The 27,779-nt window shown below is 45.9% G+C and overlaps 2 protein-coding genes across 2 annotated transcripts; both read right to left on the bottom strand.

Moving 5' to 3' along the window:
• Positions 1–8,810: 8,810 nt before the first annotated feature.
• On the bottom strand, positions 8,811–17,212 carry C1QB (complement C1q B chain). Its single transcript, XM_036747220.1, has 3 exons — positions 17,113–17,212; positions 11,621–11,821; positions 8,811–10,792 (listed from the first exon to the last, which is right to left on the bottom strand). Exons 2-3 carry the CDS (start codon positions 11,796–11,798, stop codon positions 10,218–10,220), a joined length of 753 nt encoding a protein of 250 aa, XP_036603115.1. The 5' UTR covers positions 11,799–11,821; positions 17,113–17,212; the 3' UTR covers positions 8,811–10,217.
• A 3,395-nt stretch (positions 17,213–20,607) lies between these two features.
• Positions 20,608–24,957, bottom strand: C1QC (complement C1q C chain). The gene is made up of 3 exons (XM_036747969.1): positions 24,854–24,957; positions 23,993–24,174; positions 20,608–21,788 (listed from the first exon to the last, which is right to left on the bottom strand). Exons 2-3 carry the CDS (start codon positions 24,165–24,167, stop codon positions 21,232–21,234), a joined length of 732 nt encoding a protein of 243 aa, XP_036603864.1. The 5' UTR covers positions 24,168–24,174; positions 24,854–24,957; the 3' UTR covers positions 20,608–21,231.
• Between the last annotated feature and the right edge of the window lie 2,822 nt (positions 24,958–27,779).

Below are 27,779 nucleotides of genomic sequence, written 5' to 3'. Positions count from 1 at the left end.
CTCTCTCTCTCTCTCTCTCTCTCTCTCTCTCTCTCCCCCCCCTCTCTCCCTCTCTCCTCCCTCACTCTCTCTCTTGTCTCCCTCACTCTCTCTGCCTTGCTTCTTCTCTCCCACCCTCTCTCTTTTCTCCCTTTCTCTTTCCCTCTCTCTTTTTCTCTCTTCTCTGTCTCTGTTTCTCCCTCATATTGAATGACTTGTGGCCAAAGAAGTTTCTTTACTCTTTTGGCCACTGTGTAGTGGGACATTAGGACCTCATTTGAATAGGTCAAGTTGAGGCTATATCCAATTGTACCCAATACCGTTTTCTCAACTTTTATCCTTTCTTCTAATTTGGTGCTGATTTTGACCTTTGCACAAATGAAATGATGGTCTGGTTGCACATTGGCAGCTGATTCTGACATGAAATCCACAGTATCAGTCACATGTTGTCCATTAAGAGTCACTTTTAGTTTTGATTCTTGACAGGCCTAGTGCATTTTGATTCTATTTTAGAAAAACAAATCACTTAATCTCTAGGTGTTCTAGGAAACTGCATTGGTAGAGGGAGTTTCTATATTTGGGAGTTCCCTATGTCAATGAAATTACAGATACCATCTCTATCCCTATCTGAAAGAATGTATTCATGAGATATAGATGTGTGAGGCTTCTGACTGTTCTCAAGCCTTTGGCCTCTTTAATTTCTCAAACTTGAACCACATTTCCCAATTACATTTCATCATTCTTCCCCATGCTGACCTTCACATGAAGTCAATAAGTAGTAGCAAAATCTATGTTGAATTGATTTGTAGGATCTCATCATAAGTTTATTGTGAAATCTCTCTCTCTCTGTCTCTGTCTCTCTGTCTCTGTCTGTCTGTCTGTCTGTCTCTCTCCCCCTCCTTCCCTCTCCACCTCCCCATCTCTCTTTTTCTTCACTCCAGCAGATGTTAGTGCCTAAACCACCATAAGCTCCATGGTAGTCTCTTTTCTTATGTTTGTCTTGAACGTTACAAGATGAGATAACCAATTGTCATATCCTCTTCTTCACAGGTCTCACCATGTCCTCCCCTTGAACAATGGGCTCCAGGGGCTTCCTCTCATCTCCAGGAAACCCATGTAAACTCCTTTGGTTGGCATTTTAAACTCTTCACAATCTGGTCCCTTTTGACTTTTCCAGTCTTACCACTCCCCTCCCTACACACTGACCTATTTGCTGACACCTCATCTCTCACCTCCACACACCTTTATGGTGGCTGTCTCCCATAGCTGGAGTGCTCCAACCTCCCTGGGTCTTAGAATCACTGACTTCTCAAGGAAGACTCAGCTCAAGAATTACCTTCTGCAGGAAGTCTTTCTGGATTTCCCTAGCTGCTAAGATAACTTTCCATTTACTCTGCATGTATGCTCATGTGTCTGTTTATGCACATATTGTCTCCCCATTAGAGTGTAAGCTCCTTGAGGTCAGGCACAATTTGGGCCTTTCTTTGTATTCCCAGCACTTAGTACAGTGCCTGCAACATAGATGCTATGGATTGGGCACAGATGAAACCAACTCCTTTCTTTTCCTCTCCAAGGAGAACTTGTGAACCATCTTTCCATATAGTTGCAACTTAACTTCTCTCTTTAATGTTGATGTGGTTCACTTCTTCTAAATGTATATGAATTCACTGGTTATTGGACAAAGATTACATGTTTTTGGGTACCAATTGTTAACAGATGGCCTAAAAACCGTGTGAATCTTAGCTCCCTCTGGCCCCTTTTCCATCACTCCATTATCCTCACTGTGAAATTGAAAGGGATCTGCATTGGGCTGAGGGACATTTAAAAATTTTTCTTTTTCTCATGGTTACTATGGCCAAATAATCCATTACCTTGACACCATCTTTCTAGGGGGGAGTCTCTTCACACTTAGCCAGTGCTCTTCTTGGAACTTATTCAAAGCTCTTCCAGAGCATATGGTCCACTGGCATAGCTAAGAATGATAATAATAACAGAATTCATTGAACAATTTTTTTTGTTCAGTCATTTCCGACATTTTGTGACCCCATTTGGGGTTTTTGTGGCAAAGATACTGGTTTACCATTTCCTTCTCCAGCTCATTTTACAGATGAGAAAACTGAGACAAACAGGGTTAAGTGACTTGCCCGGGGTCATACAGCGAGTGTCTGAGGCTGGATTTGACCTCATGAAGATGAGTTTTCCTGAATCCAAGTCCAGTGTGCTCTATCCACTACACTACCCAGCTGCCCATTTATAGAGCAAAGCACTTTATAAATGTTATTTCATTTGATCCTCACAATAACCCCTGGGAAGGAGGTGTTATTATTGTTCCCATTTTCCTTATAAGGAAGCTGAGACTAAGATAGGTTAAATTATTTGCCCAGGGTCATGAAGCTAGTAAATGTCTCGTAGCTATTATCTATCAACTTCCAGGACAATCTTCTTCTCTCCTCAATGAATTCAATGTCTGGCACAGTCTGCCTCTCTATCCCACCCCCTGACCAAGTCTTACTAGGAAACTTCAACATATATATTGATATTCTCTCAAAACCAAACTTCTCAGTTCTTTGATGAATTTTTTCTTCTGACCCATGCCTCCACTCCACCATAGCTGCATACAAGGTCATATATTTGACTTTGCCATCATCCATAATCTAAAACAAAAGAATGCCATCCACATTGAACTCTGAAATTTCTTTATCTGATTATAATCTAGTGAAGTCAAGGAAGATGTGCATTTATGACATCCCCATTATATACCAGACATTGTGCAAAGTCCTTGAGATACAATGAAAGGCAAAAGACAATTCTTGCTCTCAGGGAACTCACATTCTAATGGGAGTGGTGGCATGCAAACAGCTACATAAGATTTAAACAGAATAAATTGGAAACAATCTCAGAGGGATCATTGAAACCATAGGAGATGGCAAGCTCACCAAACAATTTAGTATAGAGGAAGAAAGGCAGAAATCATCCTCTTCGCCATTTCATGTTTCCCTCTGCCTTAGGATCCAAATCTTGTTCTTTGTCCATATTATGACCTTGTTCCTTCCCCAGTTCTTTCCTAGGCTATTACTGGTTAAGATTAAGGAAGATCTTTCAGAAGGTGGGACTTTGGCTGGTACTTGAAGGAAGCCAGAGAAGCCAGAAGCATAGATGAGGAAGGAAAGTTTTAATTATGGGGAGCTGGATACCAGGTGTCTTGTGAAAAGAAAATCAACGAGCTCAGAGATATTGGATTGTAAAGTACATAGAATGGAGTAAGATGTAAGGAGGCAGGAAAGGTAGAAAGGAGTCAAGTTGTAAGGGGCTTTAAAAGCCAAACAGAGTATTCTACATTTAATCCCAGAGGTAATAGTGAGCCACTGGAGTTTATTGAGACAGAGGGTGAGACCTGTGCTTTAGGAAGATCACTTTGGCAGTTGAGTGGAGGATGGGCTAGAATGGGGAGAGACTTGAGGCATAGAGGCCAGCCAGAAGGCTATTGCAGTAGTCCAGGAGTGAGGTGATGAGGTTCTGCATCAGGAGAGTGGCAATGTCTGAGAAGAGAAAAAATAGGCTAGTTAAGGGAGGGCCTTTTTGGGATGAAATTAAACAAAAGGAAGTTTACTTTGCTTAGTAGAGCAAGGATATGCAGTAAGCATACAGTGGACCTTAGCTCCACTCATGTTTGTAGAGAAGCTCGTCGGGTCAGAAGGGAATGCATGGTGAGTTATCTGGTCTTTAGACATCCACCAAGTTGAAAAGGCTTTGACACCACATGAGTAGGACTTTAGGCCCTTATGTGACCATGGAGGCAAAGGCCAGTCAGGTAGACTTTTAAGGAAAATTAATCTTTGTCTTACAGAAGTGTGGCTAGAGTTCTAGGCCTGGAGTTGGGAAGACTTATTTTCCTGAATTCAAACATGGCCCCAGACACTTCCTAGCTGTGTGATCTGGGGCAAGTCATTTAATTCTGGTGGCCTCAGTTTCTTCATCTGTAAAATGAGCTGGAGAAGGAAATGGCAAACCAGTCTAGTATCTTTGCCAAGAAAACCCCCCAAAAGCGGTCATGAAGAGTCAGACTTGACCGAAAATGACTAAAAATGGTCTTAACATGGGGGTATATATGATAGATGTCATGAAGGTAGAAATGAAAAAATGGCAACAGATTGGATGTGAAGGTTGAGAGAGTGAGGAGTTTAAGATGATATCTCGATGAGTTTTGAGCCTAAGTGATGGGAAGATGGTAGTAATCTCAGCAGTAATAGAAATCTGGGAAGATGATGTGAAAGAAATTATGATTTTATAATAATCTCTATGATATATGTAATGAACATGCTAATAGATTAGGTTTTTCAGAATTGCCTTTTCCATCTTGTGAGTCACAATGCAGTTTGAACTGATCAATCAAACTTTGACAAGGCTCACAGTCACTGGCATCCTTCTGCCTGTGTACCTGAAGTGAAGTGAATCAAAGATGGTAGATCCTGTTCCCGATACAGAACTCTGGTCCCATGACCCACCAAATAATGACCCTCAAGGACTCAAGCAACAGAGCTCCCATAGGACTCTAGAATTGATGTATTATCTTCCGTTTGTGGGTTTGTCATGGGAAACCACTCTGGCTCTAGGAACAATTGTTTGTAATCCGCATTCCCCCCTACCTTCTCACTTGTGATTTATGTATATAATCTCTGTCTTCACTTCAGCAAGGTGGAATTCTGATCAGGAGAATTCCTGATTTGCAAATATGTTCCTCATAATGAAACTAATTAATTAAATGGCTACCTGATTTCTGGCACTTTGTCTCTGGCCTGCTGCTTTGTCATTCTCAGTTTAGAGACTGGCTCAGCAAAATCCTGTTAACAAGGAGAATGCTTGGGAGGAAAGGTTGTAAGTTCTGTTTTGGACATGTTGAGTATAAGATGTCTAAGGTATGTCCAGTTGGAGATGTCCGAGAGACAGCTGGAGATGTTAGACTAGAGAGCAGGTGAGAGGTTGGGGCTGGATAAATAGCTCTGAGAATAATCTGCAAAAGCTTATCGACCTTTTAATTCCCAAATGTCTCCCAAATTCTCAATCCTTAACCTTCTTGCCCTCTCTGCAGTCCTTGATGCATAATGTCCTATAGGCATCTCAAACTCAACATGTACAAAACAGAATTCATTCTCTTCCCCCCTTTTCCTCGTCTCCCTTTTACTGCCCAAGGAACTGTCCAAGGTGCCATCCTTCCAGTTACCCAGGCTCACAACCGAGCTGTCATCCTTGACTCCTCATTTGCAGCCACACCACATATCTAATCTGTTGCCAAATCTCCTTGTTTCTAGCCTCACAACATCTCTCAGAGATCATCTAGTCCAGACCCTCGGGGAGAAACTGAGGCCCCATAGAGGAGATATGACTTTCCCAATCAGCTGCCTGTGGTCATTTCTACCTTCACAACACTATTTGTATATGTTCCCTTCTCTTCACTGGGGGCAGGGGACCTCATCACCTCGTACCTGAACTCAGTTGTGGTCCTTTGTTCCTGAAGAGGACCAAAAATGACATTGCTATGTTGGAGTCAAGATGTCTGACTGTGGCTGGTCAGACCAACGTGAGCTTGGAAGGCTCTACCATAGGTTGGGCACAAATACAACTCTCTCATTGGTATCCCTGCCATAAGTCTCTCCCCATTCCAGTCCATCTTCCAGTTAGCTGTCAAGGTGATTTTCCTAAGGTGCAGTGACCATACCACCTCATTCCCCTACTCAATAAACTCCAGTGACTCCCTATTACCTCCGGAATCAAATATTTAAAAAACAAATCCAGCCCCTTTCTATCTTCTAGTCTTTAATCTCATCCGTGTACTCTACAATTGTAAAAGCATTTTAAAAAAAAGTCTAGACCTAGGATTTCATGAATGTAAGGATATTCCCATTGTGGAAATTTCCTCCACCAATACAGATCAGCAATCCATCTGTAACTTATTAATCTAAGAGAGTTACTTGGGGACACTGAGATGTTAAGTGACTTAGCCAAGGCCCATATAGCTAGTACATGTCAGAGACAGGATTTAACCTGGGTCTTCCTCATTCCAAGACTAGCCTCTTTATTCACTAAGTCACACTGCTTTCTTATAGGAGCATAGCAAAAACATAGAGCAGTAAGATACCTTAGAAATCATCTAGTCCAACACTCTCAATTTACAGATGAGGAAACTGAGGCCCAGAGAGGTTAAATGACTTGCCCGTGGCTAAGCAAGTCAATAACAGAGCTGGGATCTGACTTTTGGTCCCTTCACTTCAAAACCAACATTCTTTGTTTTATAAATCAAAAGCTAGCCCCAATAAAGGGAGTAACAATGACAAGGCAACTGGATTCAGGGTCAGAAAATTTAGATTGGGATCTTGCCTCTACCACTGTGTGACATGGGGCAAGTCACTTCATTTCTCTGGGCCTCAGTTTCCTCATCTGTAAGATGAGGTGGTTGAACTCAGTGACCTCTAGGGTCCCTTCTAACTCTAAATCCTAAAGTTCTGTCAAGGATGAGATCGTAGAGCCAGAATATTGTGTTAAAATTCTCTGAATGTGTCTTAGTTCTCTACTAGACTGTGGGTTCCATGTGGGCAAGGACCCTGTGTCTTATTGAAATTCCGTATAAATTCCAGCACTGCAATCTTGACTGGGGACACTCTAGATGCTTACATATTTGTTGCAGGGGGTGCTGGGTTAAGTGCCTGCCCTCTGGCCTGGTTAGACCCCAGTGGAGTGCAGGGTATAACTCTGAGCTACCATTTTAGGCATGATGCTGATGAGATGGTGAGTATCCCCAGGACGGCAACTGGGATAGTGCAGGGCCTTGAGATCATCTCATTTGACTCTCAGCTGAAAGCACTGGGAATGGTTAATCTAGAAAAGACTTATTCAGGGAGTGTGTCCACCAGGAGAGCTGTCTAAAAGTGCTTGATGGGCTGTTGTATGGAAGTGGGATTACACTTTTTCTGCTTGGCCACAGAAGGAAGAACCAGCAACAGTGGGTGGAAGTAGCAGAGGCTGATTTAGGATTGGCATCAGGAAAAACTTCCTAACAGGGAGAGCTGGCCCAAAGTGGGATGGGCTACCTTGGGAGGCAGTGGGCTTCTCCTCACTGGAGGACTTCAGCTCAAGACTGGACAACCATTTGTCAGGAATGTCATAGGAGGAAGTTCTTTGTCAGGCACATATCGGCTGAAACAGCTGCTGAAGACCTTTCCAACTTTCTTTTTCTGTGAAACCCCTGGAGACACTGAGGCTTGGTCAATGTTCTGGGTGACTTTTTAATTGGTTGGTACCCCAGCTTGGTGGATAGAGTGCTGGACCTGGAGTTGGGAAGACCTGAGTTCAAATCTAGCCTCAGATACTTACTAGCTGTGTGACCCTGGGTGAGTCACTTAACCCCATTTGCCTCAGTTTCTTCTTCTTCGAATGAGCCAAAGAAGCCACTCCCGTATCTTTGTGAAGAAAACCCCAAATGCCACCAAGAAGAGTCAGACATGACTGAAAAAATGGTTAAACAACAATACTGCCACACCAGGTTACTGCTATCACCCCCTTTAAGACTCCAAGTTGTGGGGTGGGTCTCAATTCTTTTTGGTGTCATGGACCCCTTTGACAGTATGGGAAAACCTATACAGCCTTTCTAAGAACCATGTTTTTAAATAATTGAAGGAAATACTAAACTTCAGTTAGAGGTGGAGGGAAATGAAGGTATAATTTTTCTCCCATTCAAGTTCATGGACCCCCTGAAATCTATTCTCAGGCCTCTTGTGGGTCCATGGACCCTACCCTAAGTGCTATTGATATCTGAATATCTGCCTGCATAAATTAGGTCCTACATCAGATTAGGTGCATTTATTGTCTACAGAAGCTTCCAGTTCAATACCCATTTGGGAGATTTCTTTCTTTAGGAAAGCTATACTTAACCAACTATAATTAATACTTTCTATTGCTGCTGTTCGGCCTTCATTCTCAAAGAAGACCAATGACATTGTGAGCATGATGTCTTCACTTCTGAGTGAATTGGATTTAAGTGGGGCAGAGCTGCACAAAGTTGTCAGCCTCGCTTTCTCCTCCAGAGTCATCAAAGTCCGGTGGCAAGACAAAAGACAAGCCAACTGGTGATGGCCCAGGATACACTGGGAGACGTTAGCCTTTCCAAATTAAGGTCTTACCCAAGCCTCACTTTGGATAAGGCAAAGCCTTTCCAATGACAGTGTTGTTTGTTATAATCCTTGCTTGAATTAACAGGTTCTTTTTTTTTTAAGGAATAACCACTTGTTACCTCATAGTTTTCATGCTAAAAGTTCAAAAAGATTTTCCTCCTTCTTGAAATTTTTGTTGTTGTCACAAAATGCTTTCCTGGAAGCCTTTGCACCCCTTCCCCCTCTAAGACAATAGTAGATTCTTCAAGGTCATTTTGAGAATAATTTTAGAATAATACCATGTCCCTCATTAATATCAGTGGAATATATGGAAGGCTGAGTTTTGCTCTTTCTTTACTGGTGCAGACAGAATTAAGACTTCCCACATCATTAGGAACATAGTAATTGCTACTGAATTGGGGTATTGGGAAGTTAAGTGGGAGAGACTGATCACATCCCCAAACCTTGGGGTCAGCTCCTCAAACTCAGTACAGCTTAAATTCCCCTTTCTTCTCTCCTTTGAACCCCAAGTTCTCTGCTCTGAAAAGTTGGAGCCGCCACTCAATCTCCCCCAGAAGGTCCTTTTATCCAGGATCTCTTCAATATGGAACTCAGATTTCTGCATCTCCCTCTTTCCTGATATATCTACAAAAACAAAAAAACAAAAAAGCACACATACACAGAAGCTTGCTTCAGCTTCCTGAGGGTCTTTACTGCTCAGGGAAATAGGTAAAGGTTTAAAGGAACAATGTGGGAGAGTTAAAAGATGTCTGGCACAATGGAAAGAGGGCTGGGCTTGGGGTCAGAAGAACTGGTCAAGTCCCAATTTTCTCACTAACTTTGCTGGGTAACCTTGGAAGAGTTCAGGTCGAAAGTTCTCTCCTCTGGGATTCAATTTCCTCAGCTGTGAAATGAAGGCATTGAACAGGGTCATCTTCCGGGACCCACTCAGCGTTTCCATTCTTGAGGTCTGTGCTTCTACATCTCTAAAGTGAATATAACTCTTGCTTTCAATGGAAGAAGGTACCTAGAGCCGTGTCAACCTAGTGCTTTTGTCCCTTCCTTTTTCCTAAATAATTTGTCTCTCTGGTTATAAGGGACAGGAGCTGAAAAATGTATTCATACTAGAAAGGTAGGGACTGCAGACTCCCTCTCTTAGTTAATCCTATAAAAGAAATAAACCCTAATTGTGGAATTTCAGGTGGTGTGCAGAGCAGGGGTAAATTCTGTGGTAGAGCAGGGTCTGCCTAAAACATCTCAAATTCTGCCAAGAAGCTAGTCAATATACCTAAAGATGTACAAACCCAGCAAAGCAAAGTGACTCTGTGGACCCTGAAAGCCTGGACTTGAGGCTCCTTTAACAAGGAATAGGGCAGAGTGGAAAGGTCACTAGACTGGGACTTAGGGGACTTGGATCAAAGTCTCAGCTCTGCTGCTCTTTGACCTTAGGCAAATGACTTCCTTCCCTGGGCCTCAATTTCCTGATCGGCAAAATAAGGGGGTTGGAAGAGATGGTCACTAAGGTCTCTTTCTTCTCTGGCATTCTATGGTTCTTTCCATCTTTAACATGCAATATCATAAGGCCCTTCTAACTAGAGAATCCTGTGTTCTCAGGTTCCTCCCAGCTCCGACATTCTTTGTTCTAAGGCTCCTCCCAGCTCTGACATTCTGTGTTCTAAGGGCCCTCCCAGCTCTGCCATGCTGTGTTCTAAGGGCCTTCCCAGCTCTGCCATGCTGTGTTCTAAGGGCCCTCCCAGCTCTGACATCCTATGTTCTCAGGTTCCTCCCAGCTCTGACATCTTGTGTTCTAAGGGCCCTCCCAGCTCTGACATTCTTTGTTCCAAGGCCCCTCCCAGCTCTGACATGTTGTGTTCTAAGGCTTCTCCCAGCTCTGACATCTTGTGTTCTAAGGGCCCTCCCAGCTCTGACATTCTGTGTTCTAAGGGCCTTCCCAGCTCGGACATCCTATGCTCTGAGGTCCTTTGTAGCTCTGAAATTCTTTATTTTTATGTGGAGTCAAATTAGTTGGGGGTGGGGAGGGGTGGGAACTCAGTGAGGGGATAAGTAGAGACAAACAGGATTAGGGTTACCACGTCATGAATCAGGGAAGAGCAGGAACCCAGAGAAAATGCTATTGGCTCCGTCCACCCCCACCATGGAATTTTTGTCGTTGACCTCCAGCCAAACGGAATCACCCTCTGACAGCTTGAGGACCACCCCTCCTGTGGTGACCTGGAAGGTACCATAGACAAAGTCACAGAAGGTCACCACTCCCTCCTTAGCTGCACCTCGGCTCGACTTGATTAGGATGACACACAGGTTGCCTCGGGAGCTGGCATGGTAGGTGAAGTAGTAGAGTCCTGGGGTCCGGCAACTAAACTTGCCACTCCGGGGCTCGTAATCGCTGCCTGACCTGGTGATAATCCGGTCAAAGCGGATGGGCTGATCCCTTCGGAGCTGACCATGGATGCTCCTTGAGGCAGAGAAGGCCGACTTCGCCACGTTGCCATAGTCTCCGAATTCACCTGGAGGTCCAGGGGGACCGACAGGCCCAGGGATGCCTTTGGGGCCAGTGGGACCCTTCGGACCAACTTTCCCTGGGTTTCCAGGGCTCCCAGAATCTCCCTTTTCCCCAATTTCTCCTGAATCTCCCAACTCTCCTGGCAGCCCTGACAAAGCAGAGAAAAGGAAAATGGTTAAATTCATAGACCTGGGGGAGAATCACTTAATCATTCCATACACCCTTAAAAAAGATTAGAGACAGAAAGGCCTTCAGTAGGATGCCAGACCCTAGAGCATAGATCAGCAGAATGGAAAGAGGCGTTAGAACACAGAATGTTAGAGCCAGAAAGGGCCTTAGAGCTATATGATACTAGAACACAGAACGTAGAGTGTCACATCTGAGAGAGGTGTTAGAACATGGAATGTTAGAGCCAGAAAGAGCTTTATGATATAAATTGAAGGAAAAAATATTCAGAATGTGGGATAGAACAGACATAAGAACATAAAAGGTTGTAACACAACATGTTAAAGCTGGAAGGGAGATTAGAACATAGAATGTTAGGATTATGGCTTTAGAAATGGAAGGGCATTAGGGTTGGAAGGCATCTTCCATAGAATGTTAGAACTGGAAGGAACCTTATCTCAACCCCATTATTGGACAGGTAAGAAAACTGAGTGTTAAAGAAGAGAAATGATTTGCTCAAAACAATACATCAAACTAGCTGTAGGGGGTGACAAGGACTCCTAAGTCACCTCTTTTTCCACTATTGATGTCCCTGTTGATTCTTGGGTTCTTTTGGGAGGGAGGGATACAGACAGAAATCATTCCTTCCCCTGTGCCCCACCCCAACCTCACCCCAATGGGATTAATTCCCTGACTCATGTTCCCTGGGGGGATCGTGGAGAGAGAACAAGTTCTTGATGGCTTTGAGAGAAGGGAGGTGGCTGGGGGAGGGAAATTCTCCAATGATCTAAGCCATAGATATCATCCATACCTTTCTCTCCCTTTATCCCAGGGCTGCCATCCTTGCCATTGGTGCCAGCCACCCCTGGTGTTCCAGGAATCCCTGGGATGGCAGCGTACCCATTGCAGGGGACCTCGGCCAGTGTGACAACAGCCAGGGCCAGCGGGAGCAATGCCACCAATGTCCACTCCAAAGGTTCCATCTTCATCTCTGCTCTGTTACTGCTGCCTTCTAGAAGGATGAGCAGATACACACAGACACTCAGATAAACACACACATGTGCACACACACACACATGTGTTCCCTTCCTCAGCCCTTAGGGGACCCAAAGAGCCAGGGGTGAGAGTTTCTCCGATTCTAGGCTTTTCAGTTAGAGAAAAAATGTCCTCAGCATTACCATGAGACAAATGTCAATCAACGAACAGGCATTTACACCTATGTGCTAAGCACTGGATATACAAAGAAAAGTAAGGGGAAAGCTAGGTGGCGCAGTGAGTAGAGCACTGGCCCTGGAGTCAGGAGGACCTGAGTTCAAATGTGGCCTCAGACACTTGACACACTTACTAGCTGTGTGACCTTGGGCAAGTTACTTAACCTCAATTGCCCTGCCTTTCCCCCTCCGAAAACAAAAGAAAAGAAAAACAAGGACAGGGTCCCTTCTGCCCTCAAGGAGCTTACATTCCAGTGGGAGAGACACCATGTAAATAACTGGGTCCATACGAGATATACCCAGACTAGATAGAAAGACATTTTGAAAGGGAAGGTTCAAGCACCTGGGGATCTGGGAAAGGCCTCACCTGTAGAAGGTGGTGTCTGAGCTGAGTCTTAAAAGAAGCCAGGTGTGCTCAGAGGAGGGCGTGAGGAGGGAGAGCACTCAGCTATGGGGACAGCCAGTGCTAAGGCATTGAGCCAGATTGTCATTGGCGAGGAGCACCCAAGAAGGCCAGTGTTTTTGGATCACGGAGTTTGTGAAAGAGGATAAAGTGTGGCAAGGTAGGAAAGGGCTGCGTTAGGAAGAATTTAAATGCCAAGCAAGGTTTGATAATGATCCTGGAGGTATGCTGGGAGTGGTCACATGGTCAAACCTGTGCTTTAGGCAAATCTCTTTGGCGATTTAGTGGAGGATGGACAGGAGGTGGGAGAGACTTGGGGTAGGGAACCCAATGGGGAGGCCACTGCAATAGTGCAGGTGAGGGATGATGAGGCCAGGGCTGGGGTGGTGGCCATGTGGGTGGAGAGGAGCAGACATATACAACAGATATTGTGAAGACAGAAATGATAAGGCTTGGCAGCCAATAGGGAAAGGCTTATCTCTTCTCTGAGCCTCCATTTTCTTCCCTAGGGAGTTAGACTTAGATGATCTCTCAATTCTGCTGCAGCTTTGAATCCCATATGCCTTCCAGAGTTTTCATCAGGTTACTAACTGATCAAAAGCTTTCAGTGCCCACTGTAACCCGGCATTCAAGGCCTCCCACTGTCTAACTCCAAGTCTCATTTCATCCTACCTGCAAGGAGGCGTGGCTGGACAGTGAAAAGAGCATGGGAGGAGTTAGGAGAAGTGGGTAAGAATCTAGGCTCTCCCACTTACTAGCTAGGGAACCCTGGGAAAAGTACTGCGCCGCCTTTGGCCTCAGTGTCCTCATCTGTAAAGTAAAGGAATTAGACAAGATGGTCTTTTAGGTCCCTCCCAGGTCTGGCATTCCATGTTCTAATGTTTCTTTCATTTCTAATACTCCTCTGCTCTAAGGCCTCTTCTTTCTTTAAAAGACTATATTCTGAGGTCCCTTTCATTGCTAATGTTCCCCTGTTTCCATCCAAGTCCAAAATTTTATGTCCTAAAGACCCTCCCCACTCTGGCATTCTTTGTTCTAAGACCTCTCCCAGCTCTGACATCCTGTGTTCTAAGGTCCATCCCAGCTCTGACCTTCTGTGTTCTCAGGGCCCTCTCAGCTCTGACATTCTGTGTTCTAAGGTTCTTTCCATTTTTATACTCCTCTGCTCTAAGGCCTCTTCACTCCTTAAAAGACTATATTCTGAGGTCCCTTTCATTGCTAATAATCCTCTGTTTCCATCCAGGTCCAAAATTTTGTATCCTAAAGACCTTCCCAGGTCTGACATTCTGTGTGCTAAGGCCCTTCTCAGCTCTGACATTCCGTGTTCTAAGGTCCATTCTAACCCTGACATTCTCTCTCTAGCTGTACTTTCTAGCTGTACTTAGTGTTCTAGGTTCCTTCCAGATCTAAATTCTAATATTCTATAATTCTCCCCAATATAGATCTTCTGCTTTAGACAACTTGGTCTACTAATGCCTTTTCCCACCTCCATGCTTTTGCTTGTCCCTTTCCCTCTCTCCAGAATGCCCTCTTCCCTCACTCTCTGTCCCTCCACATCCTGTCTGACCTTCAAGACTTAGTTCACACTCACCTCCTCCATGATGACAGCCCCTTCCTTGATTACCCTCTCCTTACTCTGAGCACTTACTATCTGTACCACTCAAGTGGACTTTATCAAGTAATGTATCATTATCTGTCCAATAGACTGTGGGTCCCTTGTGGGCCTGGTTCCATTTTTGTCTTTATATGCCCAGTGCTGGGCACATAGTAGCAGGTACTTAATAAAGGCTTGTTGAGTGTTAGTCACAAAATCTTAGGGCAGGAGAAGAGAGTAGCCTGACCTTTACCCGAGCAAGAGCCCCTTCTCCATCAACCTGGACAAATAGTCATCCAGCCTTCACTTCATGACCTCCAGGGACAGGGAACCCACTACCTCCCTGGCTGGTCCTCTCTCCTTGTCTCCAATAGGAGAGCCTTGTGGCAGGCAGCATCTCCTCCTCCTGCTCTTGAGGTTGGTCTTGCCAACATTCAGCTTGGAGCTGTCCAGCCCTGCCAGCCTTCAGTTCCCAGTGGGATCACTTATCTATTTGCCATGAGGGATTCAAAGAGATTTCTGAAACCCACCTAATGCTATCTGGTGAATGTGTGACTGGGGAGATACCCCACTTCTAATTTCATTCCCTGCCATCCTCATCCTCACCACCACCACCACCATCATTATCTTCAAAGGATCATATTTCAACATTGGAAGAGACCAGTCAACTACTACTTATTAGGGACAGCTAGGTGGCACCACAGTGCACAGAGCACCAGCCCTGGAGTCAGGAGGACCTGAATTCAAATTCAGACTCAGACATTTACTAGCTTTGTGACCCTGGGCAAGTCACTTAACCCCAATTGCTTCCTCCAACCCCCCCTCCCCCGCCAAGTTCTTCTTGAGTACTTGCTCTAGGTCAGGCACTGTGTTAGGCAAATGGGGATGCCAAGAAAAGGAATGAAACAATTCCTCCTTTGTGGTTGCAGTCTAATGGGGACCTCAGGGGTCTGTAGCCTGACAGATATCTGAGAAGAAATCCCCTTGACAACATTCCTGACAAGTGGACATTAAGCTTCCAGTTGAAGACCCCCAGTGATGGAGAGCTCACTATTTCCCAACATGGCCCAGGTATAGCTCTGATTTCCTTATGTTGAGCTGCAGCTGATCTCTCTGGAACCTCAGCCCACAGGTTCTAGTTATTGTTTCTGGATCCTTCTTCTCATCTTCTTTTTTCTCTTCTTTCCCTTCCCTCCATCCCTTTTCCCTCTTTCCTTCTCCAGTCTGTTAGGTGATGATTTATAGTTTACAGAGTACTTTCTTTAAAATGTTTTTGCTGTTTATTGATAGCTTATTATAGTCTAACATTTCCAAATATATCATCTCCTTTTCTCTCCCCAAAGAGCCATCCCTTGGAACAAAGAATAAAAAAAGAAGGTGGGGAGCTTATTATCAAAACTAAGGAATAAATCAGTCAAGTCTAACAGTATATATAATGTCCCACATCCAATGTCCTCCACTTTCCCAAGGAAAATAAAGAGGTACATTTTTCTCATCTTCTTTCTCATTTCTTCTTCTGGGCCAAGATTGGTCATAATCACACAGCATTTTTGAGGAGAGTTCTGGGGAGAATTTGGGAGAGTTGGGTGGTTTCCCTTACAAAGAACTTTCACATGTGAAATTCACAAGACCCCTGCAATGAAGGTAGTGAAGGTATTAATGTCCTCATTACATAGATGGGTAAACTGAGGCCTGCCTGGAGAGAGGGAGCAATTTGCCGTAGGTCACTGGCTAGTCGGTAACATTAGAACTTGGAGTCCAGAGGTCCTGAGTTCAAATTCAGGCTCAGAATCTTAGCTGTGAGACTCTGGGAAAGTCACTTAACCTCTGTCTGCCTCAGTTTGCTCAACTATAAAATGGGGACCCTTATAGTCCTTAACTGACAGGGTTGTTGTAAAGATCAAATGAGAGAGTTATTTGTAAAGCACTTAGCATGGTGCTTGGCACAGAGTAGGTAGGTCCTTAATGAATGTCCACGTGGATAGGAAGTGGTGGAGTCAGGACTCTCAAAATCCAGCTTTCCTCCCCTCTAGTTCTCCTGGTTGTATTTTAGCTGTGAGGTAATGATGCTGAGGGCGTGGGTGTTAGACACATTTCAAATGTGGGTTATCAAAGCAGCCTCTTCACATCCCGGTTACGTCTCAGACATATTACATGACTGACAGTCTCAGACTGCTGGAGCTGGAGGGGACCGCCAGGACCCTGTCCCCCAAGGAGGGTCAGTGACTTCCTTAAGTTTACACAGAAAGTTAGTGGTAAAGTCCGGGCTGAGAATCCAGATCTGGTACATTTCATTTCTCTGTTACTTCTACCAGCCCAGGCTTCCGTGATGACCAATTATTAATCTCTCTCGGTGGGTAGTCCCTGTCTCTTTCAGGAGAGGTCAGAGAGTCTGAGAGTCATAAAACAATAAGATTAAACAGGATCCAGCCATCAGGGGGCTGCAGGTAGCGTGCTAGAGACAGAAAAGATTTGTCTTCAGAAGATTTGGAACTGGCAAGAAGAGAGACTTCTCAGGAAGTTAGTTCTGAGTTCCAACCAAAATCAGAGAGGATGAGAGCTGGAGCGTACAGAAATGCACGCTCCTCTAAGCTAAAGGTAAGGGAGGGGACAGAAGCAGGGGCTTGAGAGACCCGGGTCCTGGTCCCGCCTCTCCCATTAACTAAATTCTGTAGTTCTCAGTTTCACAGTCTGTAAAATGAGATGAGGGACCATGATCCCTCCTGTCCCTCTATGTTCTAAGGTCCTTTCCAGCTCTCCCATCATATGTTCTGAGGAGCTTCTCAGCTCTGAGAGTCTCTGTTCTAAAGTTCCTTCCATTTCTAACGTTCTATGGTCTCTAGATCTATGGATAAAATGCCTGCCCTGCCTACTCCCAACTGAGACTCAGTGTCCCCAAATGCCTGACCTGCCTACTCCCAACTGAGATGCAGTGTCCCCAAGTGCCTGCCCCACCTACTCCCAACTGAGACTCGGTGTCCCCAAATGTCTACCTTGCCTACTCTCAACTGAGACTCAGTGTCTCCAAATGCCTGCCCTGTCTACTCCCAGCCGGGAATCAATGTCCCCACTATGGCACCAAAGCTCATGCTTACCTGGGTAGGTCAGTGGCTTGCAGTTTGAGGAGGTCCCAAGGATGACAGGAGTCTGTCATTGGAATCTGGTTGCTTTGAGCTCTAAAGGGAAGTTTCCATTGTCCCTCCCCCACCCCCAAGGGCAGAGAGCCAGGCCGGAGTCCCACACCCCCTTTCCCTGTCCCCTCCTTCGTTACTGCTCCATCAGGCAGTTTCAGGTCCTGTTGTGGAAGTCCAGTTAGATATTTACAGCAAATGGCCTGACCCTGTGGGTTTGGGGTGTTTAGTTCTGCCAGCTCAGCAGCAGCTGGGAAGCTGCAAGGACAGAAAGTCTCGACTTCTCTCACCCACTCAAGAGGCCCTTTGGCCTCAAGATCATCTGAAGAATATGGGGAAATGGAAACCGTTCTTTTCTTCGACACTCCCTGTTCTACCCATGCACATGAAGGCCCCATGTTCTGATCTGTATCTGCACATCTTTCTGTGAGTCTGGTACTTAGGAATAACCCAGAGCAAAAATGGGAATTTAGTTGTTTGTCCATTCTATTCCCCTGAAACTACTTATCTCTGTGCTCCTTCCCCAACTTGACACTCCCCAACGTGTCCCAAGCAAGCCCCTTCTCTCTCCAGTCATTATCTGTCCATAGAAAAAAATTGGAATTTGTTGATCATAGAACAATAGAATGTTAGAGTTAGGAGGCACTTTAGAACACAGAATGTCAGGGCTGGAGGGGCCCTTAGCACACAGGATGTCAGAGCCGGGAGGGCCCTTAGAACACAGGATGTTAGAGCTAGAGGGGCCTTAGAACAGAATGTCAGAGCTTCGAGGGATCTTAGAATACAGGATGTCAGATCTTTGGTAATTCTTGGCATATAGAATGTATAGGCATTGTAACACAGTGGATAGGGCATTATCAGTCTGTTTAAACATTGCCTCAGACATTAGCTGTTTGACTCCAGGTAAATCGTGTGGCCTCACTGTGCCTCAGTTTCCTCAGGTGTAAAATAAGGCAGTTCAACTAGAGGGCCTCTCAGTTCCCTTGTAGCTCCTATAGCAGGGCTGGCAGTGATTTAAAACAGAGTTTAGCACTCAGGACTTGAGAGAAGAGAGTCTGAACCAGAAAAGGAAAAGTGAGTCAAGAGTAAGAGGTGTCCTGAGAGAAACACAGAAGAGGAGGGATTCCATGGATGGATTTTGGCTTCAGTTCAAATGACCTTCATCCTCCATCTAAGTCATTGCCAGATCCTCACCTTCTCTCTCCTCCCAGCCGCTCCCTTCCCACCTCTCCCTGCCTCCTCCAAGCTCTCCTCACCCCACTGAACATCCACTGTTGGCTCTGGATGTATAGGGTCAAGGGAAGGACATCTGGGGTGGGGGGTCAGATCAAGGATTTATTCCAGAAACTCAAGGAGAGCTCAGGCAAGAGCGCCATTGGAAACCTAATGGGACCATGGCCTAAAGTATGCAAATCGATTCAGCATCAAAGGCTTCCTCAGAAACCCAGAGATTTGTGATTTGCTGAAACTCGGGGCTAAGCCAAGTTTCTTATACCTTGTTTAACTGGGCAGTGGGGAAGGGAGGTGGAGGGAGAGGAGATCAGACTGTTAGAATATTAGATTTCAAATGGACCTCAGAACATAGAATGTCAGAGCTGGGAGGGGCCTTAGAATACAAAATGTTAGAGCTGGGAGGGCCCTTAGAACATGGAATGTCAGAGCTGGGAGGGCCCTTAGAACATAGAATGTCAGAGCTGGGAGGGGTCTTAGAATGTGGAATGTCAGAACTGGGAGGAACCTTAGAACATGACATATTGGACACATGATATGTTTCCTGGAAAGAATGCAAGATTTGGAGTCAGAGGACCTTGTTTTATGTGCTTGTTTAGGCATTTCCTGCCATTGTTCCATGGGGTAAGACATAATCCCATCTGTGTTTCAGGCTTCCCGTCTGCACAAGGAGAGGGCCCATTACATAGAGAAGGGGTTGGGTTCAGGTCTCTCCATTGACATATCCTGGGTGTGTGACCCTAATGAGGCAAGCCCCTTAACCTCTCAGTGATCTGGGTAGCCTTCTGTTGTGGAGAAGGTGCTGATGTGCATTGGTAGATGGACTTCCCTCACCTGGGAATTCCTCGTCCCACTAGAATGGCAGGTCCCTATCTTAAATCAGCCCCTATCTTAAAGCAAGAGGGCTGGATGGGACTGCTTCTAGGGTCCCTTCCTAGCCTGAAATCGATGATGCTCTGGGGCATGATGGCCTTCTATGCCCAAGAGCTGGAGTAACGGCTTGTCAGATCTGGAAGGGCCCAAAGAGCAACCGTTTAGTCCTGCCCTTGGCTTTTATAGAGGAGGAAGCTAAAGGCCAGCAAATGTAGAGATTAGAGAGCTGGGCCTGGAGTCAGAAAGACCTAAATTTGTCTTATTTTTTTGGAGGGGGGAAGGCAGGGCAATTGGGGTTAAGTGACTTGCCCAAGGTCACACAGCTAGTACATGTGTCAGGTGTCTGAGGCTGGATTTGAACTCAGGTCCTCCTGACTCCAGGGCCGGTACTCTACTCACTGTGTCACCTAGCTGCTCCACAGAAGACCTAAATCTGAGTCTGGCCTCCGACACTGACCAGTTGTGTGACCCTGCTCAAGTCACTTCACTGCTGTCTGCCTCAGTTTCCCCAACTTTAAAACGGGTATAATAACAGCACCTACCTCCCAGAGTTATCGTGAGAGGTAATGAGACACTATTGGTAAAGCTCTTAACACAGTGCTTGGCACATAGTAGGTGCTATGTGAATGCACCTCTTTCTTTCCTCAGTATCCTGCGGCTCTGTCAGAGGGAAGGACATCAGGGCTAAGTGACTTGCCCAGGGTCTCCCAGTTAGTGAGTGTCTGAGGCTGGATTTGAACTCAGATCCTCCCGATGCCAGGGCCAGTGCTCTATCCACCATACTACCTCTCTGTCCCCTCCCTGACTTTTTGTTTGTTTGTTTTACTATTCAATAAACCAAAATCTCTCTGGTGGATGGAGTTGGCTCCTCAGGGTTCTTGCAGGGTGGTGAATGAGTCTGAATATCTCTTAGAGAATATCTTGTGTGTCCTGGCTATTGACCAAATACTGGCTAATGCGAGCAGCAGGGAGGAATGATGATCAGATGCCTTAATTAGACCTCTGTTAGAGATCCTGTGATGATGGATGAGTCATTTGGTAAGTGAGCTCTCCTGTGGAAGGCTAGATTCACATTAAAACATAAGGATAGGGGTTGGACTTGTGATTTCACTGGTGTAGGGAACTCCCAGGTGAGGATACTCCCTCCACCAGTGCAGATTGGCACCCTCTGTGCATCTTACATTCTTAGAGAATTGCCTAGAGCTCTGAGAGGTTTTAGTGACTTGCCCAGGGTCACACCAATATGTGTATGTGTGTGTGTGTGTGGGGGGACTTCCTGGCTTTTAGGCTGGCTCTCTATCCACCATCCCAAGCCACGTCCTTCCACATTCAAACATACTTGTGAGAATTCAAATATATTTTCAATGACTTTGAGTACGAATAGCTTTAATGAAGGCAGAAGAAACAAACAAAAAAACCTTGCAATACATCTGAAGAATAAACCAACAAACAAATAATTGTCCTTGACATTCAAGGGCCCCTCATGATTTCTGGGATGGCTTTCCAGAGTCTTAGGTCTTCTAGACATTATCAGCATGGCCAACATTTATTGAACACTACTGCGTCCAGGGTCCATTGGTGTAGGTTCTGCCCTCTAGAAGCTCACGGCCAGATTATGGAGGCAAGATGGCTGTGTATGACCAGTTAGCTGCAAGCCGAGTAATCTATGTTCAGAGCTAAATAGAGAGGCAGACTGAGTCATATGAGCATGGGAGGGAGAGATTGGTGTGGGCTGACCAAGTCAAGACAGTAGAGATAAGACCAGAAAGACTCAGCTGATAGGTAGGTAGAAGAACCCTCCAATCAGTCAACAAGCATTTATTAAGTGCCTACTAGGTGTCAGGTCCTGGGTATGCAAAGTTAAAAAATGAACCAGCCCCTGTCCTCAAGAAGCTTCCATTCTATTTGTAGGAGAAAGGACATGAGGCAAGCAAGGGAGATGATGGGTGGAAAGAAGGCTGGACAAGCTATCCTAAGGTCCTAGTCTGGGAAGAGAAGGAAGCCGGAGAAGACACTATCAGAACCCTCAGTGCCAACCATGCCATTAAAGTCGTTGACCTCCAGCCACACCTCCTCACCCAATGCCACCTGGAGCAGGACCCCGCCTGAGGTGACCTGCTTTTTGTTGGATAAATGGTCACAGAAGGTGGTCTTTTTGGTACCACTCTGGAACAGAGAGAGGCACAAGTTGGCCGTCAGGGATGCATGGTAGACAAAGTAATAGAAACCCGGCACCTTGCAGGTGAATTTGCCCGTGGTCACGTCATAGTCCCCCTGAGGGTTGGTGATGGCCATGTTGAATTTGACCAGTCTATTGGGTTCTGGGTGCTCCTGGGTCTTCCGAGTCACAGAGAACACCGACTGGAACTTCAGCTTGTATTTGCCGGGGGTACCTGGCTCTCCTGGTGGACCCTGGGGGCCTGAATCACCTGGGGGCCCAGCCGGTCCCATGGGACCATTCTTCCCAGGGTGACCTGGGAGTCCTGGTTCTCCTTTCTGGCCCTTGGGCCCATGTGTTCCAGGAATGGCTGGTATCCCTGTGGAAAGAGGGGACATTTCAGAGAGGCTATCTCTATACTAGAGTCAATCAATCCATCAAAGAGAATTTGTGAAGCATGGATTATATGCCCTGTATCATGTAAGGTATTGGAAATACAAAGACAAGAGGAAAATGGTACCTCTGAGCCTCAGTGTTCTGGTCTGCAGAGTGGGAGGAATAATACTTATACAGTCTAACTCACTGGGTTGTCATGAGGAGGATGCATTTTATAAACCTTAACCTGCTGTACAAATGTGTTATTGTTGCTACTACCTCAGAATACATTAATAGAAACATTACTTATTATGATGAACAGTAACAAGAATCTATAACTCACCTCACTCCGTATAGTGTGCTGAGGTCTATAAAGGACTTTCCTCATAACATTCCTCTGAGATGGACAATGTGAATATTCTGATGCCCATTTCACAGATAAGGAAACTAAGGTTTGGAGTCAATAAATGCCATGCCCAAGGTTCCACTTCCATTAAACTCATGTCTGATGCTCTATAAAAGGAATTCCTGCTCAGGTAGGGCTTTACCAAGACCATCCTTTCCCTGGGCTTATTTCCAACTTTGAGGTGCCACGATTTTATAAGAAAAAGAAAGGGGTAGATAACGAGAAGGAAAGATTTCCTGAATGCCTCAGTGGCATTCTTAGGAGACATCCCACACACAGGTTTACCTCCCGTCATGCCCCTCTCAGAAATGAAGTCTCCCTTTTCTCCCTCTTTCCGAATTCTGCCCGTCTTCTAAGGTTCAGCTCTGGGTTCACCTTCTCCATAAAACCATTTCTGGTCACCACAACTCAGAGCGCTTAGAATGACAAATGGGCAGACGGAGACTGCACGGCATACTGAGGAGAGGGGTTTGAAGCTCGAGTCCAAGCTTAACTCCTACCTAAGACACTTGCCAGCTGTGTGCCCCTGGCTAAATCAGAAATGTCTCTGAGCCTCAGTGTTCCCTTCTGCAAACTAGGGAAAATAATAGCAGCCACCTCCTCGGGTGGTGCAGCTCGAATGAGATTATGTATGTAAAAATTGCCTGGTAAACCTTAGATCTCTCTGTGAAGGTGAGTTATTAGAAGTAGTATGTGTGTTATTATTACTAATCTTATTATCTGCACACACCTTGCACAGCTATATAACCTTGAACCCATGTATCGTCTCACACTGATGTGAAGTAACACAGATACATACCAAGCTCCATGCAGACCCCCCTGTACACCCTCACATGGACACAGGCGCACACGTACAAACACACACACACACACACACACACACACACACACACACACACACACAGAATCTTTTACAGACATTGTTATAGCCTCCAGGTGGGTGTGCATTAGCATTATGTGTCATGTATATTGCCTCATTTGGTCACACGTAGGGATACCGTAAACACACACATGTATAAACACATGCAGAGATTCCCTCCCTCACTGTGGCTAACCCTTCTCCTTAATTTCCGGCTGCATAGACCTAGAGCCCCAATTCACTACACACATATAAAAAGCTGTCTCCCCCCACCCTGCCCTTCCCCCAGCTCTCTTTGGTCAGATCCCGCTCCCATGCTTTTCTGGTACCCTGGGGCTGTGGGCCCCTTCTTTCCCCTCCTCACTTAATTGATGACTAAGCTCCTCCAGGCAGGGGAGGAAGGAGGTGGGAGTGGTGTCTCTGTTCTTCGCAAGGTTTGGTAGTGATGGGCAGATGACACCACTGCTGTGCACTGGAGTCAGGAACCCTGGGTTCCAGCTCTCACTTTGTCACTGAATGGGCCCATGATCTTGCACAGAAAGTGTCCTCTGCCTCAGTGTCAACTTCTGTAAATTGATTCAAAAAAATTCAAATTCTGTAAAGTGAGGGGTTAGGACTGGTTGCTGGGCTTGGCTCTTTTCTCCAGTCCCTGACAGCTCTGAGTTTCCAGAATGGGGCCCTGTGCCTTCATGGCAGAGGGAATGAAGCATTCTGAGCATCTCACTGCTCCTTAAGCATGGAATGGAGAGCACCCCGCCCCCAGGTTTGCATTCCAAGGGGATGGACGTCTGCCGGCATCATCTTGCAGCATCTCCTATGGACAGGGGATGACTGTACTTTGAGGCAAGGTGTGATAGCCAAACACTGGGCCCCTTCCCCCTCCTCCCACTCCTATCTCTGCACTCCCCCATTCAGTCCCTTTCCTTAAACTGGCAGGACTCACCTGGTTCCCCCTTGGGCCCCTTCAGCCCATCTCGGCCGTCTCTCCCTGGAACTCCAGGCATGCCAGGCATTCCAGGGATCCCATAGCAGCTGGAGGTTGGGTCAGCCTGGGTCCCTCCCAGAAGGGCCAAGAGGAACAGGAGCTGATTCAGGCTGTGGCCCTGAGGCGGCTTCATGTCCGTCCTATGGAAAACCCAGGACCAATGAAGGAGGAAGCTCCCAGGCTCTCCCTTTGGAGAGCAATACTTCCTCACCCACAAAGAACAACCACCAAGGGTACAGGGGATGGAAAGCCAAGCTGGGAGTCCAGCTGGCCATAGCTAGGCCAGCTGTGGGTCACCCCTTCATTTGCTTGCCTCTGGCCACCTCTCCCTCAGTCTTACCCTCCAGAAGAAAGGGCTTTCTCCCTAAGCCCAGGCTCTCAGGTTCAGAAAGAAAGATGGGACCTACTCTTTTCCCCACTTCCACCTTTCCAGCCCTCCCACCCCTATTCCTTTTCTCCCCCCCACTGTCCTGTGTTCAGTAAGATTCTTAAGGGTCCCTGGGCTATATCTCAGGACTGTGGGGATGATGGCCTTTACAATGCTGGCAGAATATAGACCAAAGGAATAGGAAAGGTTCCTACTTAGCACACAGAATGTCAACTTGGGAGAACCTTAGAACATACAATGTCAGAGCCAGAAGAGACCTTAGAACATAAATTGTCAGGTCTGAGAGGGATCTCAGAACAGAGAATATTGGAAAACTCCCTCCTTTCTCCTTCTCTCCCTTCCTCCCTCTGTTCCCAGGACTCCCTCAAGATATTGTCATGCTAACCAGTCAACCTTGGGAAGATGATGGGAGGGAGAAATCCCAGTCTCACCTGGGGGCTGCAGCCTCTTGGGATGGAGCTGTAAGGCCCTAGGCCCGTTCACAGAAATGGTGCCTCAGTGGCCACTGCTTCCCTCCTCAGGAGGCAGGAGGAAGTCTGGTCAATGGGGGAGGGATGGAAGCCCCAGGACACCATGTCCCCTCTCCCTCCCCCCTCATCTCCTCCCTCCCTCTTTCCCTCACAGATTTCACATCCTCTTTTCCCCTCGTTTCCCCCAAATACAGACTCTGGGGATTGCTGAGCTGGGCTGACCACATGCAAACCCACCCAGATCTCTTAGAACCTTTGTGTTGACACACGGGGAGGGACTAGGAGTCCATTTCTCAAGAGGAAAGACAAAGCTGGCCTGCTCTGGTACTCAGATGGTGTGACTTACAGACTTGGAACATTAGGGCTGAAAGGCATCTTAGAATAGAGGATTCTCACATAGAATGTTAGCTGAAAGGACCCTTAGAAACCACCTAAGTCAAGAGCTTGGGTTTTTTCCAGTTTTTAATTTTTATTAATGTCTTCCTTTTATATCACCTTCACTTCTGAATTTATCCTTCCTTCCCTATCCAGGGAATCTTCCCTTGAAATAAAGAGTCAAGAGAATAAGAAAGGAGACAAAGTCACAGCAAACTCACCAATCCATGGACTGAGTCTGACAGGGTAGACAGTGTTTCTCACCACCAGCCCTCCACCTCTGCCAAGAAGGGAGGCAGGTTCATTTATTGTCCTTTTGGCCAACCTTGCCAAGTCCCTCATTTTATAGGTGAACTTCCTGAGACCACAGTGAGGAGTTTATGGCCTAATGTCACCCAGTAACTAAGTGTCAGGGTCAGTTCTCAAACCCAAGAACTCTGACTACAAGCCTTTTCATCTTACTGTGTGGCCCACATTCAGTCCATCATCTTCATCTCCATCAGAACTCTGGGAAACCAGGCTCTATTAGGGGAGCTCTTGTCTGGAACAGGGTCTTCAAGTCACTTCAAGCCACCTTCCCCCATCCACTCCCCCCCCCCAGCTTCTTCATTAGAATGGAAGCTCCTTGAGGGCAAAGACTCTCCTATCTGCTTGAATTTATATCCTCAATGCTGCTTGGCATAGTGCCTGGCACAGAGTAAACATTAAATACTCTATCATCTCTTCTCTGTCTCTCTGTCTCTGTCTATCCACCTATTAATTTATTTATCTATGTCTGTCTATCTATCTAGTCTGTTCATCTGTCTATGTCTTTCCATTCATCTATCCATCTATTTGTCTGTCTATCTATTCATCTATCTATCTATCTATCTATCTATCTATCTGTCTGTCTGTCTGTCTGTCTGTATGTCTGTCTATCTACCTACCTATTTATCCACCCATCTATCTACCTATCCATCTATCCATCTGTCTATCTATCTATCTGTCTGTGTGTCTGTCTGTCTTTTTGTCTGTCTATTCATCTGTCTGCCTGTCTGTCTATTCATCCAACTATCTGTGTGTCCACCTGTCTGTCTGTCTATCTATCTATCTATCTACCTGTCTGTCTGTCTATTCATCTATCATATTCATAAAGTGCTTAGCATGGTGCCTAGCATACAGTGGGTGCTTAAAAATGTTCCCTCCCCCATATCTGTATCATGATCCCCTTCTATCTTTTCTAATTCTTTGTACCTTTGTGATTCTGATGAGCACATTCCTCCCCATCCCAGAACAGAAATAGGAGGCCAGTGAATGGAGACCTGGGAACCTGTGGAGGATGGCAAAAGTCTGGAATGGAAGAGATGGTTCAGTGATTTTGGGAAGCTGAGCCCAACTCCCTCCCCAGGGCCCAGAGTCTTCTTCTACCCCTCATCTACCCCTTCCAGTGAGGGATGGTTCTGGAGTCTTTGAGGTTTCCCTCTCTTCCATCCCATTCTTTGACAAAGGACCTTGGGAATTGTCAGAGACCATCGCCCACCCACAGCTGGGGAGTGAGGGGGGGCAGGAAAGAAGGTTAGAGGGGACGCTACCAGGGAAAATGGAAGAGGAGAGGAGGAAAGAGGGAAGGGCAGGTAGATTGACCAGGCAGCCTTGGGGAAGGGGTGGTAGAAAGGTATCCATAGCAGGAGCCTTGAACCTGACAAAGAGTATGGAAGCCTTGGGGTTTCAATAGGCCGCCAGCTTGGGAAGCTGATTTTAAAAACAACCACAAAACCCAAATCATTTTGTTTTGACATAGCAGATGCATCCCAACAAACACACACGAAGTGTTTTGAAGCCAGATTTGAATGTAATAAATTCAAGGGCTGAGTAGGAGGGAAGAAAACGATCAATCAAGGAACATTCGTTAAGCTTACTATGTACTAGGCACTGTGTTAAGTTAGTGTTAAGAAAAGCAAAAAAGAGTTCTTACTCTCAAGGAGTTTACAGTCTAATGAGGAAGACAACACATAAATAACCACAAAAATAAATACTATATTCAGAGTGGGGCAGTTAGGTGGCCCAGTGGATACAGTGTTGGGCCTGGAGTCAGGACTTGAGTTCAAATTTGGCCTCAGACACTTAGTAGCTGTGTGACCCTGGGGAAGTCAATCCAGTTTGCCTCAGTTTCCTTCTCTGCCAAATGACTGGAGAAGGAAATGGCAAACCACTCCAGTATCTTTGCTGAGAAATGTCCGAAAGGGGTCACAAGGAGTTGACAAAAATATTCAGAGTGGACGAAAGGTGACTTTGGAAGGTTAGAGAAAGCTCTCGACAGCCTGCACAACCCTTCCTCTCTCTCCATCTTGAACAGGTTTAAGGATTAACTTTCCTAAATTGCAAAAAGACCCTTTTCTGCTCAAGCACTTTCAATGGCTCTCGTTGTCTCTAGCATTAAGCCCAGGCTCCTCAGCTTGACATTCAGGGCTCTCCATGAGCTGATTAGAATCAGTGTATAGGCTGTCTCCTTTACAATAATCAAAGGTTTGCT

This window comes from Trichosurus vulpecula, chromosome 2 (genome assembly GCF_011100635.1).
Source record: "Trichosurus vulpecula isolate mTriVul1 chromosome 2, mTriVul1.pri, whole genome shotgun sequence".
In the NCBI taxonomy this organism is placed as follows: Eukaryota; Metazoa; Chordata; class Mammalia; order Diprotodontia; family Phalangeridae; genus Trichosurus; species Trichosurus vulpecula.
The sequence above is the reverse complement of the archived record's forward strand: the minus strand, read 5'-3'. Positions and strand labels throughout refer to the sequence as shown.

Bases quoted from the DNA above. Each gene is read 5' to 3' on its own strand.
- C1QB (XM_036747220.1), bottom strand. From the start codon at position 11,798: ATGAAGATGGAACCTTTGGAGTGGACATTGGTGGCATTGCTCCCGCTG. The intron at 10,793-11,620 runs GTATGGATGATA...CTGCTTTGTCAG, and splicing joins TGGGATAAAGGGAGAGAAAG to GGCTGCCAGGAGAGTTGGGA.
- C1QC (XM_036747969.1), bottom strand. From the start codon at position 24,167: ATGAAGCCGCCTCAGGGCCACAGCCTGAATCAGCTCCTGTTCCTCTTG. The intron at 21,789-23,992 runs GTGAGTCCTGCC...CTCTTTCCACAG, and splicing joins GGGGCCCAAGGGGGAACCAG to GGATACCAGCCATTCCTGGA.